Raw genomic sequence first — 17075 nt, 5'->3', positions numbered from 1 at the left:
AATCAAACGTAATACACCATTTTTACACTTGTTGAAAATTTAAGATTATTGTCAGAGACAAGACATTGAGTGGAAATATGATTGTGCTATTAATATGGTTTGGTTTATTTAATATCAAAATCAGAAAACAGCACATCATTAATCCCAAACTAAATGCATTGTTGACTCAATCTAAGTGCGTAACTGTATAAAAAATAGAAAACGTATCAAAAAACAAGTAAAGCAGACAAAAACACACAAACAATAGGTAAGCAAATAAGTAAAAATAAATATCTGCAGCCCAAAATATTGAACATCAAACATCAATAATACCTCAATTGATCATGTCTGAGCATACAAAAATACAAAATAATATTTGTAGTATATTTGAAGAATCCAGAAAATTCACAATCAAATTCAGACCAACATTCATAACACTCAAACTGAACACAGTATAAAAATATTTTTACAATATCCCTATAAAGCATACAGAAGTATCATAAGTCATGGTCCAGCCACCTGTCAATAAGTCTTTCATTGGTTATGACATCTTTTTGCCAGTCAACATGCCACCTGAGATTAGCAATGACCTGACTGTAGTTGCTACCTACACTTTGGCGCCAGGCAGCAAATTCTTTTTTGTTATAGACACGGACACTTGCAGAAACATTCGGATAGTCTACAATGCTACGTAATCGTTTGTCGAGCTCCGCCTTCACATCAGGGAATTTGAAGGCAATGTTGTGAAGTTCTTTCTTGTCCAGTGTTAGGTCTGCAGCAGATTAACAACACCAACCAATGAGTCTATGATTGATTTCAGAGGTCACTTTTGAAAGAGGTAATAATAGTTATGTTCTTACCAAATAGCTGAGGAGGCACACTCAGTCCATCAGCATAGGCGATGTATTTCCACTTGCCACTTCTCAGCATGTAGGTTGAGGCATTTACATTGCAGCCATGATATTCACTCAGAACCCAGTCTGGATGTTCCCTCTTGGGAAACTTGCTGTACTTGGAAAGAAGAGGAAGCAACGAGTGGCCACTGAGGTTCCCCGTTCCTGAGATTTCAGCAGCATCTGCAATACAAGGCATACGTGAGTAGGTAAAAACATTTGTAAATATCCCTTTAAAGCGTCTTTACCAAAGGACAGTGATATGCTTGAATGCTCTCGATAATTTTCCTTACCCAGCAAAGTAGGGTAGAGGTCAACTAATGACACGAGCTGGTTGACCTGCAAGCCTGGCGTTAGCCCAGGCCCCATGATGAGCAAGGGAATGTGCGAACTTCCTTCAAACATGGACATCTTGTAGAACTGACGGTGCTCCATAGCCAGCTCTCCATGGTCGGCCGTGAAGATCACGACAGTGTTGTTGAGCAAACCCGTGTCTCTTAATGCGGAAATGATCCGCCCTGTGGACAGAAAGTTAACATGTTTTCAACCATCAGTTTTCTACAATGATTATCGACTTCAGGGAATCGGGTGAGCTGGAGCGTCCATCTTATTTTGTGCGAATCATAATTACTACTGATTCTTTTGCAGTCTGATTGAAGTGCAGACCTTCAGTTTTAATTCAAGGCCTATCACAAAAATAAAGCATTGACTATTTGTAAATCAAAGTCATTTTCTGTAGAATACGGTAATTTCCATTGGCAAGATAAGGCGTCATCTTTGTAAATAAAACATTAATTGTTAATACTTAGATACAAATCCTTTGTCCGGAGACCAGATTTGAATTTCTGAGCTCCCTCCTGGGAGAAGCTTTGCCAGACTTTCACTTTGGTCACTTGTGTTGTTGTTTGTGGCTCTCACCACCTTCTCTTTTGTTTTCAGACACCCAAGACCGTTCCATTTAGTTGCCTCAAGAATGAGTCTTGAATCGTTTTTGAATTGTTTTTAGAGGCATTATCCAAATATTTTTCAGATGCTGGAAATGTACATAACCTTCATAAAATGTCAGATTATGCTGTCAACCAACCTAACATTGCATCTGCTTCAGCGCACATGGCATAGTAGAAGGCCCGGATTCTCTTGACTTCGTCCTTTGTGAAATTCCCACTGCAGTTTTTGGTAAAGGTAGAGTAGTAGTCAACCGGGTGCATGGCAGTCAAGGGGAGCCACGTGGGAACAGAGATGAGCTCAGAATGAACCTGTGTACATAATTGAGCAATTTAGTGGCAGGAAAGCCGTTAAGAACAGGCAAGAGGAAGCATACCTTTTTCAGCCAGTAAGGAGACGAGCGAAAGGTGGATCCTCCGGCAGTGGGCCCCAGGGCATCAGTCTTGTAGGTGTGAGGTAGATTAAGGCCGAGGTAAAGGGCGAAAGGCCGGTGCGAGGGTGCAGCCTTCTGATGGATCCACTCTGCGGCAAAATCCGTTTTTTTCCAGTCCACAGTGTTGACTCTCACTGTTGACATGTTTCCAACCAGCTGCGCGACAGGCCGACCCTCTTGGCGTAGCAGGAAGTGAACATCCCGTGTCCAGGCCTCAACACGATTACTGTAATAATATGAACACTACCATGTAAAATGTAAACAAAGCCGTACGATGTGTGTTCCAGAACACAAAAGGCGTTTCAAATGCAAACCGGACGTTATCCCCTTAGAAGTAATATCCCAGCCTTTTCTTTCTATTGCAGTCAGACATGTGTTCATCATCAAATATTTCAATTATTGTAATTACAATTAGCAGTGGTGTAGAAAGACAACACATCATACTGATCTTAGCTACATCCATGTCGCAACAGCTATCAGTATTATGCAGTATTTTACAATAATCAACACATTTTTTAATTACAATGTCAACCAGAATTGAACAATATTATCTTTATAAAGTCTTACATTTTACTGATGTCCATAAAATACAGTATTATGGCCAATGAGTGCAATGCCAACAAATTTCATATATATAGTGCACCCCACGCCCCCAGCCCTCCCATCCCTGACAGGTACCTGAGAGAATGTCCCCCTGACGTGTAGTCCAGTTTGCCAAGCATCTTTGTAAGATAGCCATTCTTCTCCAGCAGATCCATCCATGTGGTAGCATTTGCATCAAGGCACTTGTAATTGTTCCAAGCCTGGGTGAGGTGAACAAACTGGCCACTCCACATGGCTACAGATGCAACAAGTTGTAACATGTTTCAATGACATTAATCTATCTAAAATTCGAAAGTCACAATTGGATTATGATGAACATGGACTGATGACTTGCCTGCACGGGAGGGACAACATATTGGAGAGTTGGTGTAAGCATTAATGAAGGTGCTCCCTAGTTCTCTGAGGTAGTTTATATATGGAAGATGCACAACTTTGCTTCCAGGATCAAATGTCAAGCGCCCATCCTGCATATACAAGAACAAGTACTTAAAAAGACCCACTACAAGCACTGTTAAAACATTTTTCAAGAAGGACAAACACTGTTCTGTTTTGACTCAGAGGTTTTAATTTAACACATTTATTTTTTGTATTTTGCAGTTGTGTATTACAGATCTGCATTGCACAAACATGTTTCAAGTGATATATGTACATTTATGATTAAAAGGGACAAATATTAGAAACAGCTCTCAATTTTGTGTACCTTGACATTTATAGCAATACAAACTACACTGATACTAGTACTTCACTAGTATACAGTATAACTATTCTATTACAAGTGTCAAAACAGAGCATGATTAATTTTGCGTAAGTATGCACGTCATAAAAAATACATAAGACGTGTTAGAAACATGTCTACTCACAAATGCATCAGTCATCACCATCACGATGTTAGGTCTTGTTCCGTCATGACACAAACTTTCAGCGTACATTTGGAATAGACAAACCAAAGGGAATATTACGTTCATGGTAATATTCAAACAATGTTGCCATGAAGTGGGTGGAAACGTGTCAAAAATAAAAGTACGTCAACAAATTCCTAAATTATGCCTGCAACTGATACTACGGCGTTAACAACATCCGGGTGGAGATAACCAAATAAGAGCATGTAGCTACTCGAGCAACTTATAGAGAGGAAAAACATAAAATTGGAGGATGTAAACATATCAGACACAAAATGTTTTGGGAAAAATAATAGCAATTTAAGACTTAGCTACATTTTGCCCTTGGTTTGGACGACATAAGTTTCGTATATCGCCCTACTTGCGGATTTTCCTGTTATTGTTTAATAATTAAGGTCTGAAATTGTTTTGTTATACAACTGTTTATTACAATTATTATTTTACAACTTCGTTAGCGTATATTCAGACATGAATTGTCGCCATAGGAACGGAACTCCGTCGTAAACCGAGCAACCAGTGTACGTTTTCTTTTTTTTTTTTGTACATGTAATGACACCTCAAAACCGCTAGATAGAAGCATTGCTCATTCTTAAGACAATATGTAGTGTAGACTAGGACAGCACAACTTTCATTGATTTATTCATTCCGCGAAAAAGTATTTAATGTCGCAAAGCTGAGTCAATGCCTTTAGGTAATCTTTAGGGTAATAAAATGTTTAATTAATGTGGCTTTTGATAAAGCACGTTTGGCATTAATGAACAAAATGTTTTTTAAAACATTTTTTGAGTTGAGTTGGATGAATAATACAACAACAAAAAAGCATATTTTGAGTGAAAAGGGACACAACTTGAAGTAAAGATTTGAGAGTTGAAGTCAAGGAGAAAGCCCGATCTGACCCTCCTAATCTGCTTGCGAAAGCTTGTCACTATTTTTCCTCGACTTTGGTTCAAAACTTGCCATAAAAATGGTTATAATCAAACGCAGGGACAGGGAATATGGTAAAGTGATAATCAGGGTTCCTCAACAGACTATATTGAATAAAGGACAAGAACTTTAACTGCCTTGCACTCCAGCCACACATTTAGTCCATTAAAACGTTTTTAATGGATTACACGGTTTTTAACAAAAAACACACGGCTGTTCAGCCTCTGGCTAGCAGCTAGACGTCATGGCATGTGATATTCTTGGCAGTACATGCACATCAACTAGTTAAGTTTGAAAGGGCATTGGATGATCATGAATATCAGCGCAGCCTGACAAAACAACTAATGCAGTGAAAACACTCCTCCTCTCCCTGCCTCTTCAGATGGAGCCAAAGTACTGTAATAACAAATGGCATTGGTGTTCTTATAGCATAATCATTCACACTTATTGTTGCACTTGTCTACGTCATTTATTTCCTAAAGAAAATAGGACAAATTAAGAAAAGATTTAGACTATGGACATTTCATTTTAAATGCCAATAAATCTGCCCCTGTTAACACACTAGATAAGCAGTTTATTTTGCATTGGATTTCCTTACTCTAGCCAGTGTGAACCATACCGTTAATAGCACTGATGACGGACTGACGCACTGGGTGGTTTCCGAGTACTTCGGGAGCCTCTGCTTGCTGAATCGCCAAGTTATAATTGACTATATTACCCATATTATCAACCCACTTGTCAATTCTTTAGATTACAAAACAAATTGGCTTTAAACGCGTTCTATTTCATTTTCTTTTTGAATTAGTGTGTTTAGCTGCAGTGCTGCTCAACAGGTGGCGTCGCATCACATTGCAGTAACCCCAGTGGACTGCAGATGGCGTTTTGAGCTTTTTGGGGTTGTTTTTCTGTTCTAACACAATGGGATCCCTGCCCCCAATGGATCCTTGTGAATGGATCCTTTTTACATTTTGATGCAAAAACAACATCACGTGGGGCATATATTTATTAAAATGCTCATGACCTGTTTCTTCCAACACCTCCAGCATTTTCTACTGATTCATCGATGCAAGATGCTGTGTGCGCTGCTTGACTGGGGAGTGTTGTGGAGCATATGTGAGGATTATGACGTATGAATGCGCGCACACACATGCACAGTGCAGCCAAACCATATGCCCACACATTGTTGGAAGCTGATCAACACAGGAGTAACTAGGGTCTGGTTTCATGTTTGACTTGATTAAAAAAATTGCATTTTCTTTTTTTTTCTGTATTAAAAATGCATGGCTATTATATTTCGTACCAGAGTAGTATCTTTATGCCATCTTTCAGCTGTTTGAGCAAACTTGTCATCTGGCCTTCTCCTCCTTTGCACAAGGCGGAAGGAGGGGGCAGTGGGTGATGGCTGCGCATGCGCACAGGCTTGTTTTTCTCCATCTCCCGTCACTTAAAGAGCCGAGCTTGCCAGGTTGCCTTGTCTTTAACCGGAGACCAAGCGGCTGAGAGGCGGACGATAACAGCATCCGTTGCTGTTATTCAGCCTTCACGCATCTCAATGAACCGCACACATCGACACCACTGATCGTGCCTACTGCTTCTCGCAGGGAGGCACCAACACTTTTTTAAAACTCATTCCCCCTCCACCAACACACCTTTTCTTAAAAATTTCTAGGTGTGTGTAGCCTACTTTTTTAAGCTGCAATCATGGTGCTCGGGAAGGTAAAGAGCTTCACGGTGAGCTACGACTGTCTCAATGACAGCAACGTGGCCGTGTTCTCCAGCGGGGACTGCGTCTCAGGGAGGGTGGTCGTCGAGGTGACCGGCGAGATCCGCGTCAAGTCCCTCAAAATCCACGCCAAAGGCTTCGCCAAAGTTCGCTGGACCGAGTCGCGAAACGCTGGCTCCAACACCGCCTATACGCAGAACTACACGGAGGAAGTGGAATATCTCAACCATAAAGACGTTCTAATTGGACACGAGAGAGGTAAGACTGGCTTTTATATTGTGTGCTTGAGTTTAAACTATATCATACTTGAGTTTTTCGGGGTTTAATAGTTGATCTTTGTTTTTGGGTTGGAATCAGCCCCAATACGTGGTTACCTGATGGAGGCGATTTGTCAGAATGAATGACAGCCGGAGCCCATCTGGATTTTTCACTTCAATTGGAGACAAAAAAACGACAATAATAAGCATTTTCGAAGCGGGCTGAGAGGGTTAGAACATGCATAAATGTTTCCAGCACTTAGCTGGAGAAATTTAACTCGCATTCATGCGGTAAAATATGTTTCTTTGTGGCTTTTCTGAAGTTTCCACCCATTGTTCAAAGCGGTTCAATCCTGTTCAGAAAACTGGATTGAGAGTGGGCGGGTTTGCAGCCCTGGCTCCGCCCTTGCCTCGCCGTGATTGGCTGAGGTGCTCATGTGTGGCCCAATGACGTCAGCATTGCGGATTGAGATTTGAAAGCAAGTTTTTAATATCAGTATGCAATTGTCAAATTTTAATAATGTATAATTCTCTATGAATTAAAATTGCATGCAATAAAAGATATTCACCTCAAATTTAAATGAACTCAGTATTGATTTTGCTTGATATTATTTTTTTTTATTTAACGACTAGCTACCGCTAATATGAATGGGCAAATAGGAGAACTGTCTGAGGTGTTTGCACTGAAGTTACGGTGGGTGACTAATCATGCACAATTATATAGTTCTGCAATAATGCCACAATAGGGTTGATGCAATAAAAACGTGCAGAATTGAACTTTATTGATTCAAAGAAGTCAAGGAACTAAAGCTCGTAGGTAGATGAAGGAACTATAACGCATTTTTTAAATACTTTATTTAATAAAACAAGTAACTTACATGTCATGTCACAATACTCACATGAGAAGTGTAATAATGCAATAAACTGATCAAAAATGCATTGAGCAATGTAATTTATACATTCAAGGGATGGAAAAAAAGAAGGAAATAATGACTAACTAGCTAATAGCAAACGTTGGGGAACTACGTGACCAAACAAAGGTCAGATCATGAAAACAAAAGCAATGATGTCATGGCATCATCAAAAAACATCGCTCATAATCACGCATCCAATCGGTTTGCTCTGATGTCATCCCTCTTACAATGCTTGGGGGCATCTATGATAAACTGTCTTGTCTTTACAGGCATAAAATTGCTTCCCAATATAAGCGTAACAAATTGGTTGTTTAGAGTTCATTAAGTGGTAATTAGCAACTGAAATGACACATCCATCATGAAGAATCTGACTTAAATTGATAAAATAGTTGCACAGAGTCTTCCACTCTACAGTGGAGGATAAAAACGCTGTAGTAGTTTTTCCAGAGCCGAGCCGAGCTGTGCAGGCTGCATCGTCGCACAGTGAGTGTGTAATGAATGCATGTGTGTATGTCTGTGTGCAGCGTGGTGGGGGTGGCGTGGGGTGTGTGTGTGCGTGCGTGTGTGTGCGAGCTGCTTGCACCGGTTTAGGCCGGTCTCCTCCTGCTGCTGCCTTTGACTGACAGCTCTGCACTTGTTTACCACACGTCTGCTGCTTGCAGGAGGGGAGGGAGTGCTGAGCTGGCAGAAGCAGCTTTTGAGTTGCCGTCTTATGGCGTCAATGGCAAACGTATATTTATTCCACACTGGAGCGAAAGCTACATATTATGGTGTGGTTGTTGCTAAGCAGACTCTGCTGGTGTTGTTGCTTGTGGAATTCTTGGTCCGTTGAGATTCCGCTCCCAACTTTTATTGTATGCTCTGAATCGTGGTTTCATCAATCAGGAGTGGGTAACTTATTCCTGAGCGGACCTTATTGTCTTAAAGATAAAGTCAACAGAAACATTTTTCCCAGAATGTGTTCTATGCAGACCAACTAATCCAAACACAGCATTCTGATTAATATTGCGTTTGTGGAATATGAGAAATACACCCGTTTTTAGCTAGCTCAGGGGGCGGCCATTTTGTCACTTCTGTCGACTGAAGATGACATCGAAGTTGCTCAGCGCTCAGATAACCAATCATGGCTCAGTTTCAGAAAGCAGGTGAGCCGTGATTGGTCGTTATCAGAGCCCTGAGCAACCTCGATGTCATCTTCAGTCGACAGAAGTGACAAAATGGCCGCCCCCTGAGATGGCCAAAAGTGGGTGCATTTTGCAGCTTCATTTATATTCCGCAAATCCAAGCATTTCAACTAGTGGGCCTGCATAGAACATATTTTGCGAAAAAAGAAAAAATAGGTTTGGGTTGACTTCGACTTTAATAAAGAGTTCTGAAGATCACTCTAGATTTATTTTTTTTGGAGAGGCATTGAAAATTAGTGGGTTAAATGTTTTGTGGCTTTTGTATTTGTTTTTTGCATTTGCATGGTGGGCTAAATACGCTTGCACCCCTGCAATGCATTACTCCTTTACAGGCAGATATCATAGTAAAATCCAATTTATTCTCTTCTGTCTCCCCCCACCCTCTGTTTTTTTCTTTTACTTTTTCTGTGGTATGACTTTCAGATGCCCTCGTAGAGCAATGTGTCCAGGTATGGTATACATGTGTTTGGAATAGCGTCCGCCTTGTTTTTCAGACGATGACAACTCTGAGGAAGGACTCACCACTATCCATTCAGGAAGACACGAGTATGCATTCAGCCTGGAGCTTCCACAGACGTGAGTGTTTTCACCCTGAAAGACAAAAAGCACCTCATTATTAAGCTTCCTGCGGGTTAACGTAACTTTTTTTTTTGCATGTTCATTGCAGACCTCTGGCTACCTCTTTTGAAGGGAAGCATGGCAGCGTGCGCTATTGGGTGAAGGCAGAACTCCACAGGCCGTGGCTGCTGCCCATCAAGACCAAGAAGGAATTCACAGTCTTTGAGCACATCGACATCAACACTCCGTTATTGCTGGTAAGAGGACGTGTGACACAACAAGAATGACTCATCTGAGACCCAATTTTCCTTTAGCGTGTCACAACCTCGGAAACTTTTACGACCAGCTTATGCAATTCCAAGACTGTCATTTATGGTTACCGCCCCAGTGCTGTTGTATAACATTCGAATTTTGGATGAAAGTCAGGTTGGAAGCTTCACTTTGAAGGAAGGCAAATTTAATACCGCCCCAGTGCTGTTGTATAACATTCGAATTTTGGATGAAACTCAGGTTGGAAGCTTCACTTTTAAGGAAGGCAAATTTAATACTGCTTGGCCTTCATTTATTCTGTGGCCACTATATATTCTGTGTCCACTTTTTTTTTTATTTTTTAAATATTTTTATTTATTTATTTATTTTAAATTTTTGATATTCTATGTAAAATAAGTAACATTCTCATCCTTTGGAATTTGGATGTTGTCCCTGTGCGTGAGGTTAATTTGGGACTCTAAACTGCTTGTCTGTATGTACACTGCCTCATCCTCCAAAGTCACCCGTGACTGTCGTGAGGGCAAGCACTATAGAAAATGAATGGAATTCAGTTATTACCACAAACATGATTCAAAAAGAAAAGTGTTGACCAAATGTTACTCTCATAGACAAAAGAAGCTGACCTTAGACCATTTTTTATGAAGTTATGCCTAATGAATCTGCTTCTTTGTTTTTTTTTTTGTTTTTTGTTTTTCAGTCACCACAGGCCGGCACAAAGGACAAGACACTTTGCTGTTGGTTCTGCACCTCAGGTCCAATTTCCTTAAGTGCCAAAATTGAGCGGAAGGGATACACCCCCGGTAAGAATGCAGCTGATACACTTGAATCATTCATTATGTAAACCTTACATGACTAAATTGCTTGGCTTCTTCTCCCTTGATGACGTTGCAGGAGAGTCAATCCAGATCTTCGCAGAGATCGAAAACTGCTCGTCCCGCATGGTGGTGCCCAAGGCGGCCATCTACCAGACGCAGACTTTTTATGCCAAAGGGAAGATGAAGGAAGTCAAGCAGCTGGTGGCCAACCTGAGGGGCGAGTCCCTGTCCTCGGGCAAGACTGAGACCTGGAGCGGCAAAATGCTCAAGATCCCGCCCGTGTCGCCCTCCATCCTGGACTGCAGCATTATCAGAGTGGAATACTCGCTCATGGTAAGCACCAATCAATATTCGGAGTGCAGTGGATCTTATCAACTTGGCATTTCAAGGAAGAAATTATGAGAAGCGGGCACAATAGCTGATTATTTCTGAATTATGTTGATTGTGTTGAATCAATTGTTGATTGAAGGAAATTGAGATAAAATGGTGTGCTAACACGTTTACACAGTTTCATAAAATCTAATAAGGCCTGACTCGTGACAATCTTTGAAAACTGGAAGCTATTCAAAAGTTTGTTACATGTTTTATTATTTTTATTTACATCTAATACTTACAAACAGTGGCTTGTGTAAAATTATCCAATTAACTGTGCTAAAACATTACTTAAAACATTACTAGCACTGTATTCAACATTTAATATGGCAAAATAGTGACCCCAATAGAGGATCTAATCTTGGTTTCTTAAAATTGTACGATTGCATTGCAAGGCTCCAGACAGCCTCTACACAGTGGCATTTTTGCCGTGCGACCAGTAAATTTTCAATTTTTTATTTTTTTAAAAACTATTCTTCTTGAATATTTTTTGTCGCTGACAAATGTCTGCTGCACACGCCAGCATATAGTTCAAATGAGTGGAAATTTACTTTGCAAGTCAATTTACAGTGTATATTTTCTACCTGCGCCTCTAAAATTTCAGATTAGGGGCCACTGTGCTCCAAGTAAAAAAAAAAAATAAAAAAAAAATGTTGTCTGGAGCCCTGCATTGCCAATCCGGGCCCTGGTCTGCCCCAGGTGTTAACTCCACATGCTGCTAAGAGCATTATCCCAGTGTATCTGCTGCAACACCTGCCTCAAGGGCGCTTATTACCTCTTTACCCTGTAAACAGCCACGAGGATCTTCCTTGTATCTACTATAGGCCTACTACTACTATAAGACATGAAGACATTGACCCACGTTACGGGGAGCCATTCAACAATATCCGTTCAGGTCACTCAAAGAACTTGTGGCTTTTCAGTAGTCTTATGTGGTCTTCTTGTCTGCTTCTTTAGGTGTATGTGGACATACCAGGGGCAATAAACCTTTCCCTGAACCTGCCCCTAGTCATCGGAACCATCCCCCTGCATCCCTTTGGCTCTCGCACATCCAGCGTGAGCAGCCAGTGCAGCATGAGCTGGCTGGGGATGGGTCTGCCCGAGAGGCCTGAAGGTAGGTCGTAGCCGCCTGCACTGTTGGAAAATGTTGACTTTGGAGTCAAGTTTCCCGGAGCGCTAATGTGCGTCTCTTCTCCCGTAGCTCCTCCAAGCTATGCAGAAATTGTGACGGAAGAGCAGCGGCAGAGCAGTCTGGATGTGCCAGCAGCTCGCGAGGATCTGGATGGACCTCTGTTTGCCTACATCCACGAGTTCCGTTTCCAGCCGCCCCCACTCTACTCAGAGGTAAGGTTACATACTGGACTTCCTCAATTAGTGGCTTTAAATCTAGTAGACGCACACTGAATAAATTAAAAGCTCAAAAAATGACTCATACAATCATGTCATGCGGTAGGTAAGTTTGCCTCAAAACAAAATATGTGCACTGCGGACATGGCATCTGTGATGCATTTTCTTTTTTTAAACGCAATGTTGGTGTTCAAACTGTGCATAATGTTGTTGTTTCCAATAATGCAGGTTTAATTTTTAGGAATAAAACCACGTTAAACTATACCTAAAATGATTTCGGGGGGGGGGGGGGGGAATAAAACCACATTTGACATTATGGTGGTACCTGGAGAGCTAAATATTTTTTTAGGTGGTTCCAAGGTTATTATATGTAACAAAAATGAAAAGAAAATTACTGAAACTAAAATTGAAAGAAAAAAAATTGTGAACAAAATGAAATTTAAAAAATGAAAATGATTTTATAATAAAGGAAAACTAACTGAAATTACATCTTAAGCGTATAAAACGAATTATAATTGTAGTGAGAATGTGTATTTATTTAGGCATTTCAGTATATCTGTACAGAAGAAGGAAGGTCAGTCGTTTGAGAATTGTACTCTACTTTATTACACAATACTTGGTGACTTTTTTTTTTCAAGCTTGCACTTAACAAATATTCCATATTGAAAGCAAAATACTAAAAACCAAACTAAAACGAAGCAGTTTGAACGAACAAGCTTATTTGCTCAAAACACCAATTAAAACTAAAGGAGTTTAAAAAAAAAATGGGGAAAAAAACCTACTTATAATGAAAAATCCGAAACTATGATAACCGCGGGTGGTACTTGATGTAAAAAGTTTTCCAACCACTGTTATAAAATACCCCCAGCCACTATAGAATTCAGTTTGAAGATAATTCTATGTTTTGCTTTGAATGTTTTAAAGCACTTTGAGTTGCATTTTTATGTATGAAAAGTGCTATATAAATAAAATGTGATTGATTGATTATGGTGCATCAAGCCGGTTACTGTAAATAATAATTGATATTTTCCCTGCTCCCCAGGTGGATCCTAACCCCGACCGTCCAGAAGTGAGCAGGCCCGACGCCTGTCCATCACGCTGAGACGGCGTCCTAAAATTCCCTTGGCTGACTCGGGAACCCAAAGAAACCTGCACGCTACAAGGCTCCGCGTTGTTCATTCTTCTCCTAAAATGGCGTCTTTGACGACGAGAGAAATCCGAAGGATCCGACCAACTAACAGACTGAGTTGGGATTGGACAAATGTGTTCCTTCAGTGACACAAAAAGAGAGTCACCGTTTTGGTGGCTCACTCGCTTGCTGGGGGTGGTCTGTGTACAGACATTTTCCATATGTATGGCGAGCCTTCAGTAGCGAGGAAGAGTCTGAAGGTGTGGCACATAAAGGACACGAGGCTTCACCAGTCACGTCCAGACTGCATTAGAAAAAAGAAAACCACAACGCCATCACCCAAGATGCGGACGCCCCGGTCGCCCTCGACGAGAGCGCCACCGACAGAGCAAAAAGTCCTTCTGCCTCATTTTGGGATTTTGTTTTGCACATCTTTCTTTGTGACTTGACTCATGGCTCTGTTTAACCGCTTGCTTTTCCAGACTGCGGGAGAAGCAAGATTGAAAAAGACAAGAACAATGCACTGATTTAGTTTTTCCTTTAAAACTGTTTAAGATTTTTTTTCCTTTATGACATTTCCTGAGTGACTTTCGACAACTGGACTATTTTTTTTTTTTTTTTTTAAACACCAACAAAACCAACCGCAGCACACTTTTGTCTACCTAGAGGCTCTTTGAAGACGTTGCCTCCTTTGCTTGGATCCAGTATGGCTTCCCTCCTTTTGTTCGATCAGATCATAGAATTATTGGTGTGTTTGTTTGTGTGTGTGTGTGTGTGTGTGTGTGTGTGTGGAGGGAGTTTAGAGCGGGGGTTTGCAGGCCTCATTTTGCTACTAAAACATGGAGAATTTCCTCCTTAATGTATGCCTGCTGCCCCTCTTTCTCTTTCTCTTACTGCCCAAAAAGCACTGTTTCATGTGTCAAACAGTGAACATAGCAGAAAAAAAAGTTGTTTTAATTGCACTGTTAAGAATAATGACGAGTTCTGTTTGTTTCATGCTCCCAAAACTATTTAGACAAACGACATGCAGATGTGCTAGGCAGCTTTTGTAGACACATTCCCTTTTGTCCTGCTGCACTTGCTTATTTTATCAGACCTGTGAAGCCAGAATGCTTTATTTGAGAAGAAGAAGAAGAAAAAAAAAAAGACGAGCACTGACGCCGCTTCAAGTTTGGAGAAGCAAACCTAATTACGCAGTCTGGTCAGAACAAGTAGTCGTAGGTTGACATGAGTACTACATTGGTTTTCTCACTCATTCAACACAATAGGCCAGCTGCAGTAATAATGGGTTGTCAGGAAAGACGATGCGCAGCACTTTTTTATTTAAAAAAAAAAAAAAAAAAAGCATTATGTGGTGAAGGTCTGGATAAAAGAAAATGGTACTAATCAAGTTTCAGCTAAGCAGTGTTGTGTAGGACATGGATGCATTATTTAATCTTGAAAGATTAGTTTACATTATGTGGCGTGTGAGTATGTGCGCATGTGTGGAGATCCAGCCGACAACGAGAACGCTTCTGACAACAAGTGACAAACTGCAGATCATTCAAGTGATCTTATATTTGTGGCCTTGACACAGAAAAGACTTTTGTTTTTTGTTTTTTTGTTTTTTTTTGCCTCTCATTGATTTTTGTTACCTTTTCCTTCGCTTGTATGTTTTCAATTCCATTCAAAAGGGCAAAAAGGGAAAAACAAGTCCTTTTTAGAAGCAAGACAAGACAGCCCAGAGAGGCCAATTCTTTTCCCACTTATCCGAGGGCATTGGTGTAGTTTAACAAACAGACGAGCCACGCGGTTGCTCAGGCTGTTGATCAGCCCTCCTCCTCTGAGGAAGATGTAAACTGCCTTCCCCACCTTTTTTTTTTTTCTTCTGTTGTATGTGTTTGACGCTCTTATGTTTTTACAATGATGAATAAGCTGACATATTTGCTCCATACCGGTCGATTCCGCCGGCTTGAGTAAGTCCAAAAGTAAGATTAAGCTGAGAAAAAGGCAGGAACTGAAATGTTCAGAGGACAAACAGATCGGGGAGATGACGTCTGAAACATTTTAGAAACAAAGTGCAATATCACTCGCTGAATTTTCTTCATTCTTCGTTTCTATGTCTGTGTTTTCTTCTGTTAATCGTGACGATGTATGGATATTCTATGAATATGCTATGTTCTGAATGATTTCATCTTTTGTCTAGTTCTTCCCTTTTTTGATTTGAATAAACATTTTGTTCTAAATGACCATTCAGCATGAAGACTTTTTTTATCCATACAAAGCACTGAATTATTAAAAATAGTCACATTTGTCACTAAGGCACAACTAGGTTTAGACAATTTTATATATGTATGTATATATATATATATATATATATAAGTGTCTATTTTAATAAGGTCATAGTCTAGATTGGACACGTGTTACTGGACTGAATTCCTGATATCAATGTGAGAGCGCCTCTAGAGGCTGTGAGAAGTATAACAATCTGGTCTTGCTATAATGAACAAGATGAATCTTTTTAATTTTTGTTTGGAGTATACGTTTTGTATCGTTTTATGAGACATTCACATGAACATTCAATTCTAACTTTCATCATTGTGTTTGCATATGTTCAAGCATTCCAATTCGGGTAGGGCCACAGGGGCTTAGTAAGTGAAAAAAATTGTGAAAAAATTGTCACCATGTTTAGATGTTTACTAGCACCTAGGCAGTACTGTACTTAGGAATTTTTGGGGGTGAATGAATCAATGATTTACAGCGCATTTCCTGCACAACGTGACTCAATATGCTTCACATAAATATACAATATTTAAAAGCTGTTACAAACAGAGCTAAAGAGATTTAAAAGCAGAGTAAAAAAATACATGTAAAAAAAAAAAAGCTGACTTAATTAAAATAACATAAAGTGCAATACTATTTGAAAAAATATGATTTTAAAAACATTTTGAAAGACCTTAATCATAGATATGGGAAAAGAGCAAAGCTGTGTAAATTGGATACAAATGCAGTTACACTTTATTGGTTTTGAATCTTTATTCATTAATATGAATCACTCTGTTATTAACGGATACCAGCAATACGGGGGATTATACACAAGTACGGGGAAGAACTGCTGTTTCAGGGTGAAATATGGGGTGCATATTATACACGGGTGTGTTTGTTATTCACAGGATTTTACAGTAAATATCTTTGAGGAACCTTAATTAAGTAATTGAAAGTTCATGTTAGCTTACCTAACATGTATATTTTAGGAATGCGGGCGGAAGCCAGAGCAACTGCAGACACCCCACAAGCTGGGATCCAAACCCAGAATCTCTGTACTCTAAAGTGAGCATAGCAAACTCTCCATCACCGCGCTGCCCCAACTACACTTACATTGACCTACATATTGTTTCATAAACCAGGAATCTATTATTACATCAATCTGTTTTTTGGGGTTTTTTTACACTAATTGATTCTGCTGGAATGTGGGCGTGACTTCAGCTCAATTCAATCATTTGATCCGCTGCAGGTTGAGCAGAGAGGGGGAAAAAAAGGTGAGAGGAAGTAAGATCTTAGCTGTTGCATAACTGGAGCGGGACACTTGATCCCTCGTGTGCTACGTGACTGAACAAAAATGCATTTTTTTGGGGGGGGGGGTCGTGAGTGAGCTTCACTGCATTGGTGATGACTCAGCATTTGTGTCACTTGTAACCCCACCCCCCACTCCGCCTTTTGACTTTTTAGTGGGGTGGTAGTGGGGGACCCTTTGTGGGTGGCTGACCCCTACAGGGCAAAAGAAAAGGAGGAGGGGATTAGTGTCAGCATCGAGCACGCATGTGAGCGTTGCTCATAAATGCTGACGCTAC

General features: G+C 40.3%; 2 protein-coding genes across 2 annotated transcripts; one reads left to right on the top strand and one right to left on the bottom strand.

The window, feature by feature from the left end:
* Positions 1 to 51: 51 nt before the first annotated feature.
* arsk (arylsulfatase family, member K) lies at positions 52 to 4180 on the bottom strand. Its single transcript, XM_086031045.1, has 8 exons — positions 3714 to 4180; positions 3188 to 3317; positions 2929 to 3088; positions 2194 to 2476; positions 1957 to 2128; positions 1166 to 1390; positions 840 to 1055; positions 52 to 751 (listed from the first exon to the last, which is right to left on the bottom strand). Exons 1-8 carry the CDS (start codon positions 3816 to 3818, stop codon positions 477 to 479), a joined length of 1566 nt encoding a protein of 521 aa, XP_085887171.1. The 5' UTR covers positions 3819 to 4180; the 3' UTR covers positions 52 to 476.
* Positions 4181 to 6135: 1955 nt separating this feature from the next.
* arrdc3a (arrestin domain containing 3a) lies at positions 6136 to 15474 on the top strand. Its single transcript, XM_086031119.1, has 8 exons — positions 6136 to 6657; positions 9249 to 9330; positions 9422 to 9569; positions 10280 to 10382; positions 10474 to 10730; positions 11727 to 11883; positions 11971 to 12113; positions 13159 to 15474. The coding sequence occupies exons 1-8, from the start codon at positions 6378 to 6380 to the stop codon at positions 13216 to 13218; spliced, it is 1230 nt and encodes a 409-aa protein (XP_085887245.1). The 5' UTR covers positions 6136 to 6377; the 3' UTR covers positions 13219 to 15474.
* Positions 15475 to 17075: the final 1601 nt, after the last annotated feature.

This window comes from Filicampus tigris, chromosome 5 (genome assembly GCF_054856515.1).
Source record: "Filicampus tigris isolate MCC_2025a chromosome 5, RoL_Ftig_1.0, whole genome shotgun sequence".
Lineage (NCBI taxonomy): Eukaryota > Metazoa > Chordata > Actinopteri > Syngnathiformes > Syngnathidae > Filicampus > Filicampus tigris.
The sequence above is the reverse complement of the archived record's forward strand: the minus strand, read 5'-3'. Positions and strand labels throughout refer to the sequence as shown.

Bases quoted from the DNA above. Each gene is read 5' to 3' on its own strand.
- arsk (XM_086031045.1), bottom strand. From the start codon at position 3,818: ATGAACGTAATATTCCCTTTGGTTTGTCTATTCCAAATGTACGCTGAA. The intron at 3,318-3,713 runs GTGAGTAGACAT...TTGTATATGCAG, and splicing joins TGGTGATGACTGATGCATTT to GATGGGCGCTTGACATTTGA. The intron at 2,129-2,193 runs GTATGCTTCCTC...TTATGTACACAG, and splicing joins CTCCTTACTGGCTGAAAAAG to GTTCATTCTGAGCTCATCTC.
- arrdc3a (XM_086031119.1), top strand. From the start codon at position 6,378: ATGGTGCTCGGGAAGGTAAAGAGCTTCACGGTGAGCTACGACTGTCTC. The intron at 6,658-9,248 runs GTAAGACTGGCT...CTTGTTTTTCAG, and splicing joins TCTAATTGGACACGAGAGAG to ACGATGACAACTCTGAGGAA. The intron at 10,383-10,473 runs GTAAGAATGCAG...ATGACGTTGCAG, and splicing joins GCGGAAGGGATACACCCCCG to GAGAGTCAATCCAGATCTTC.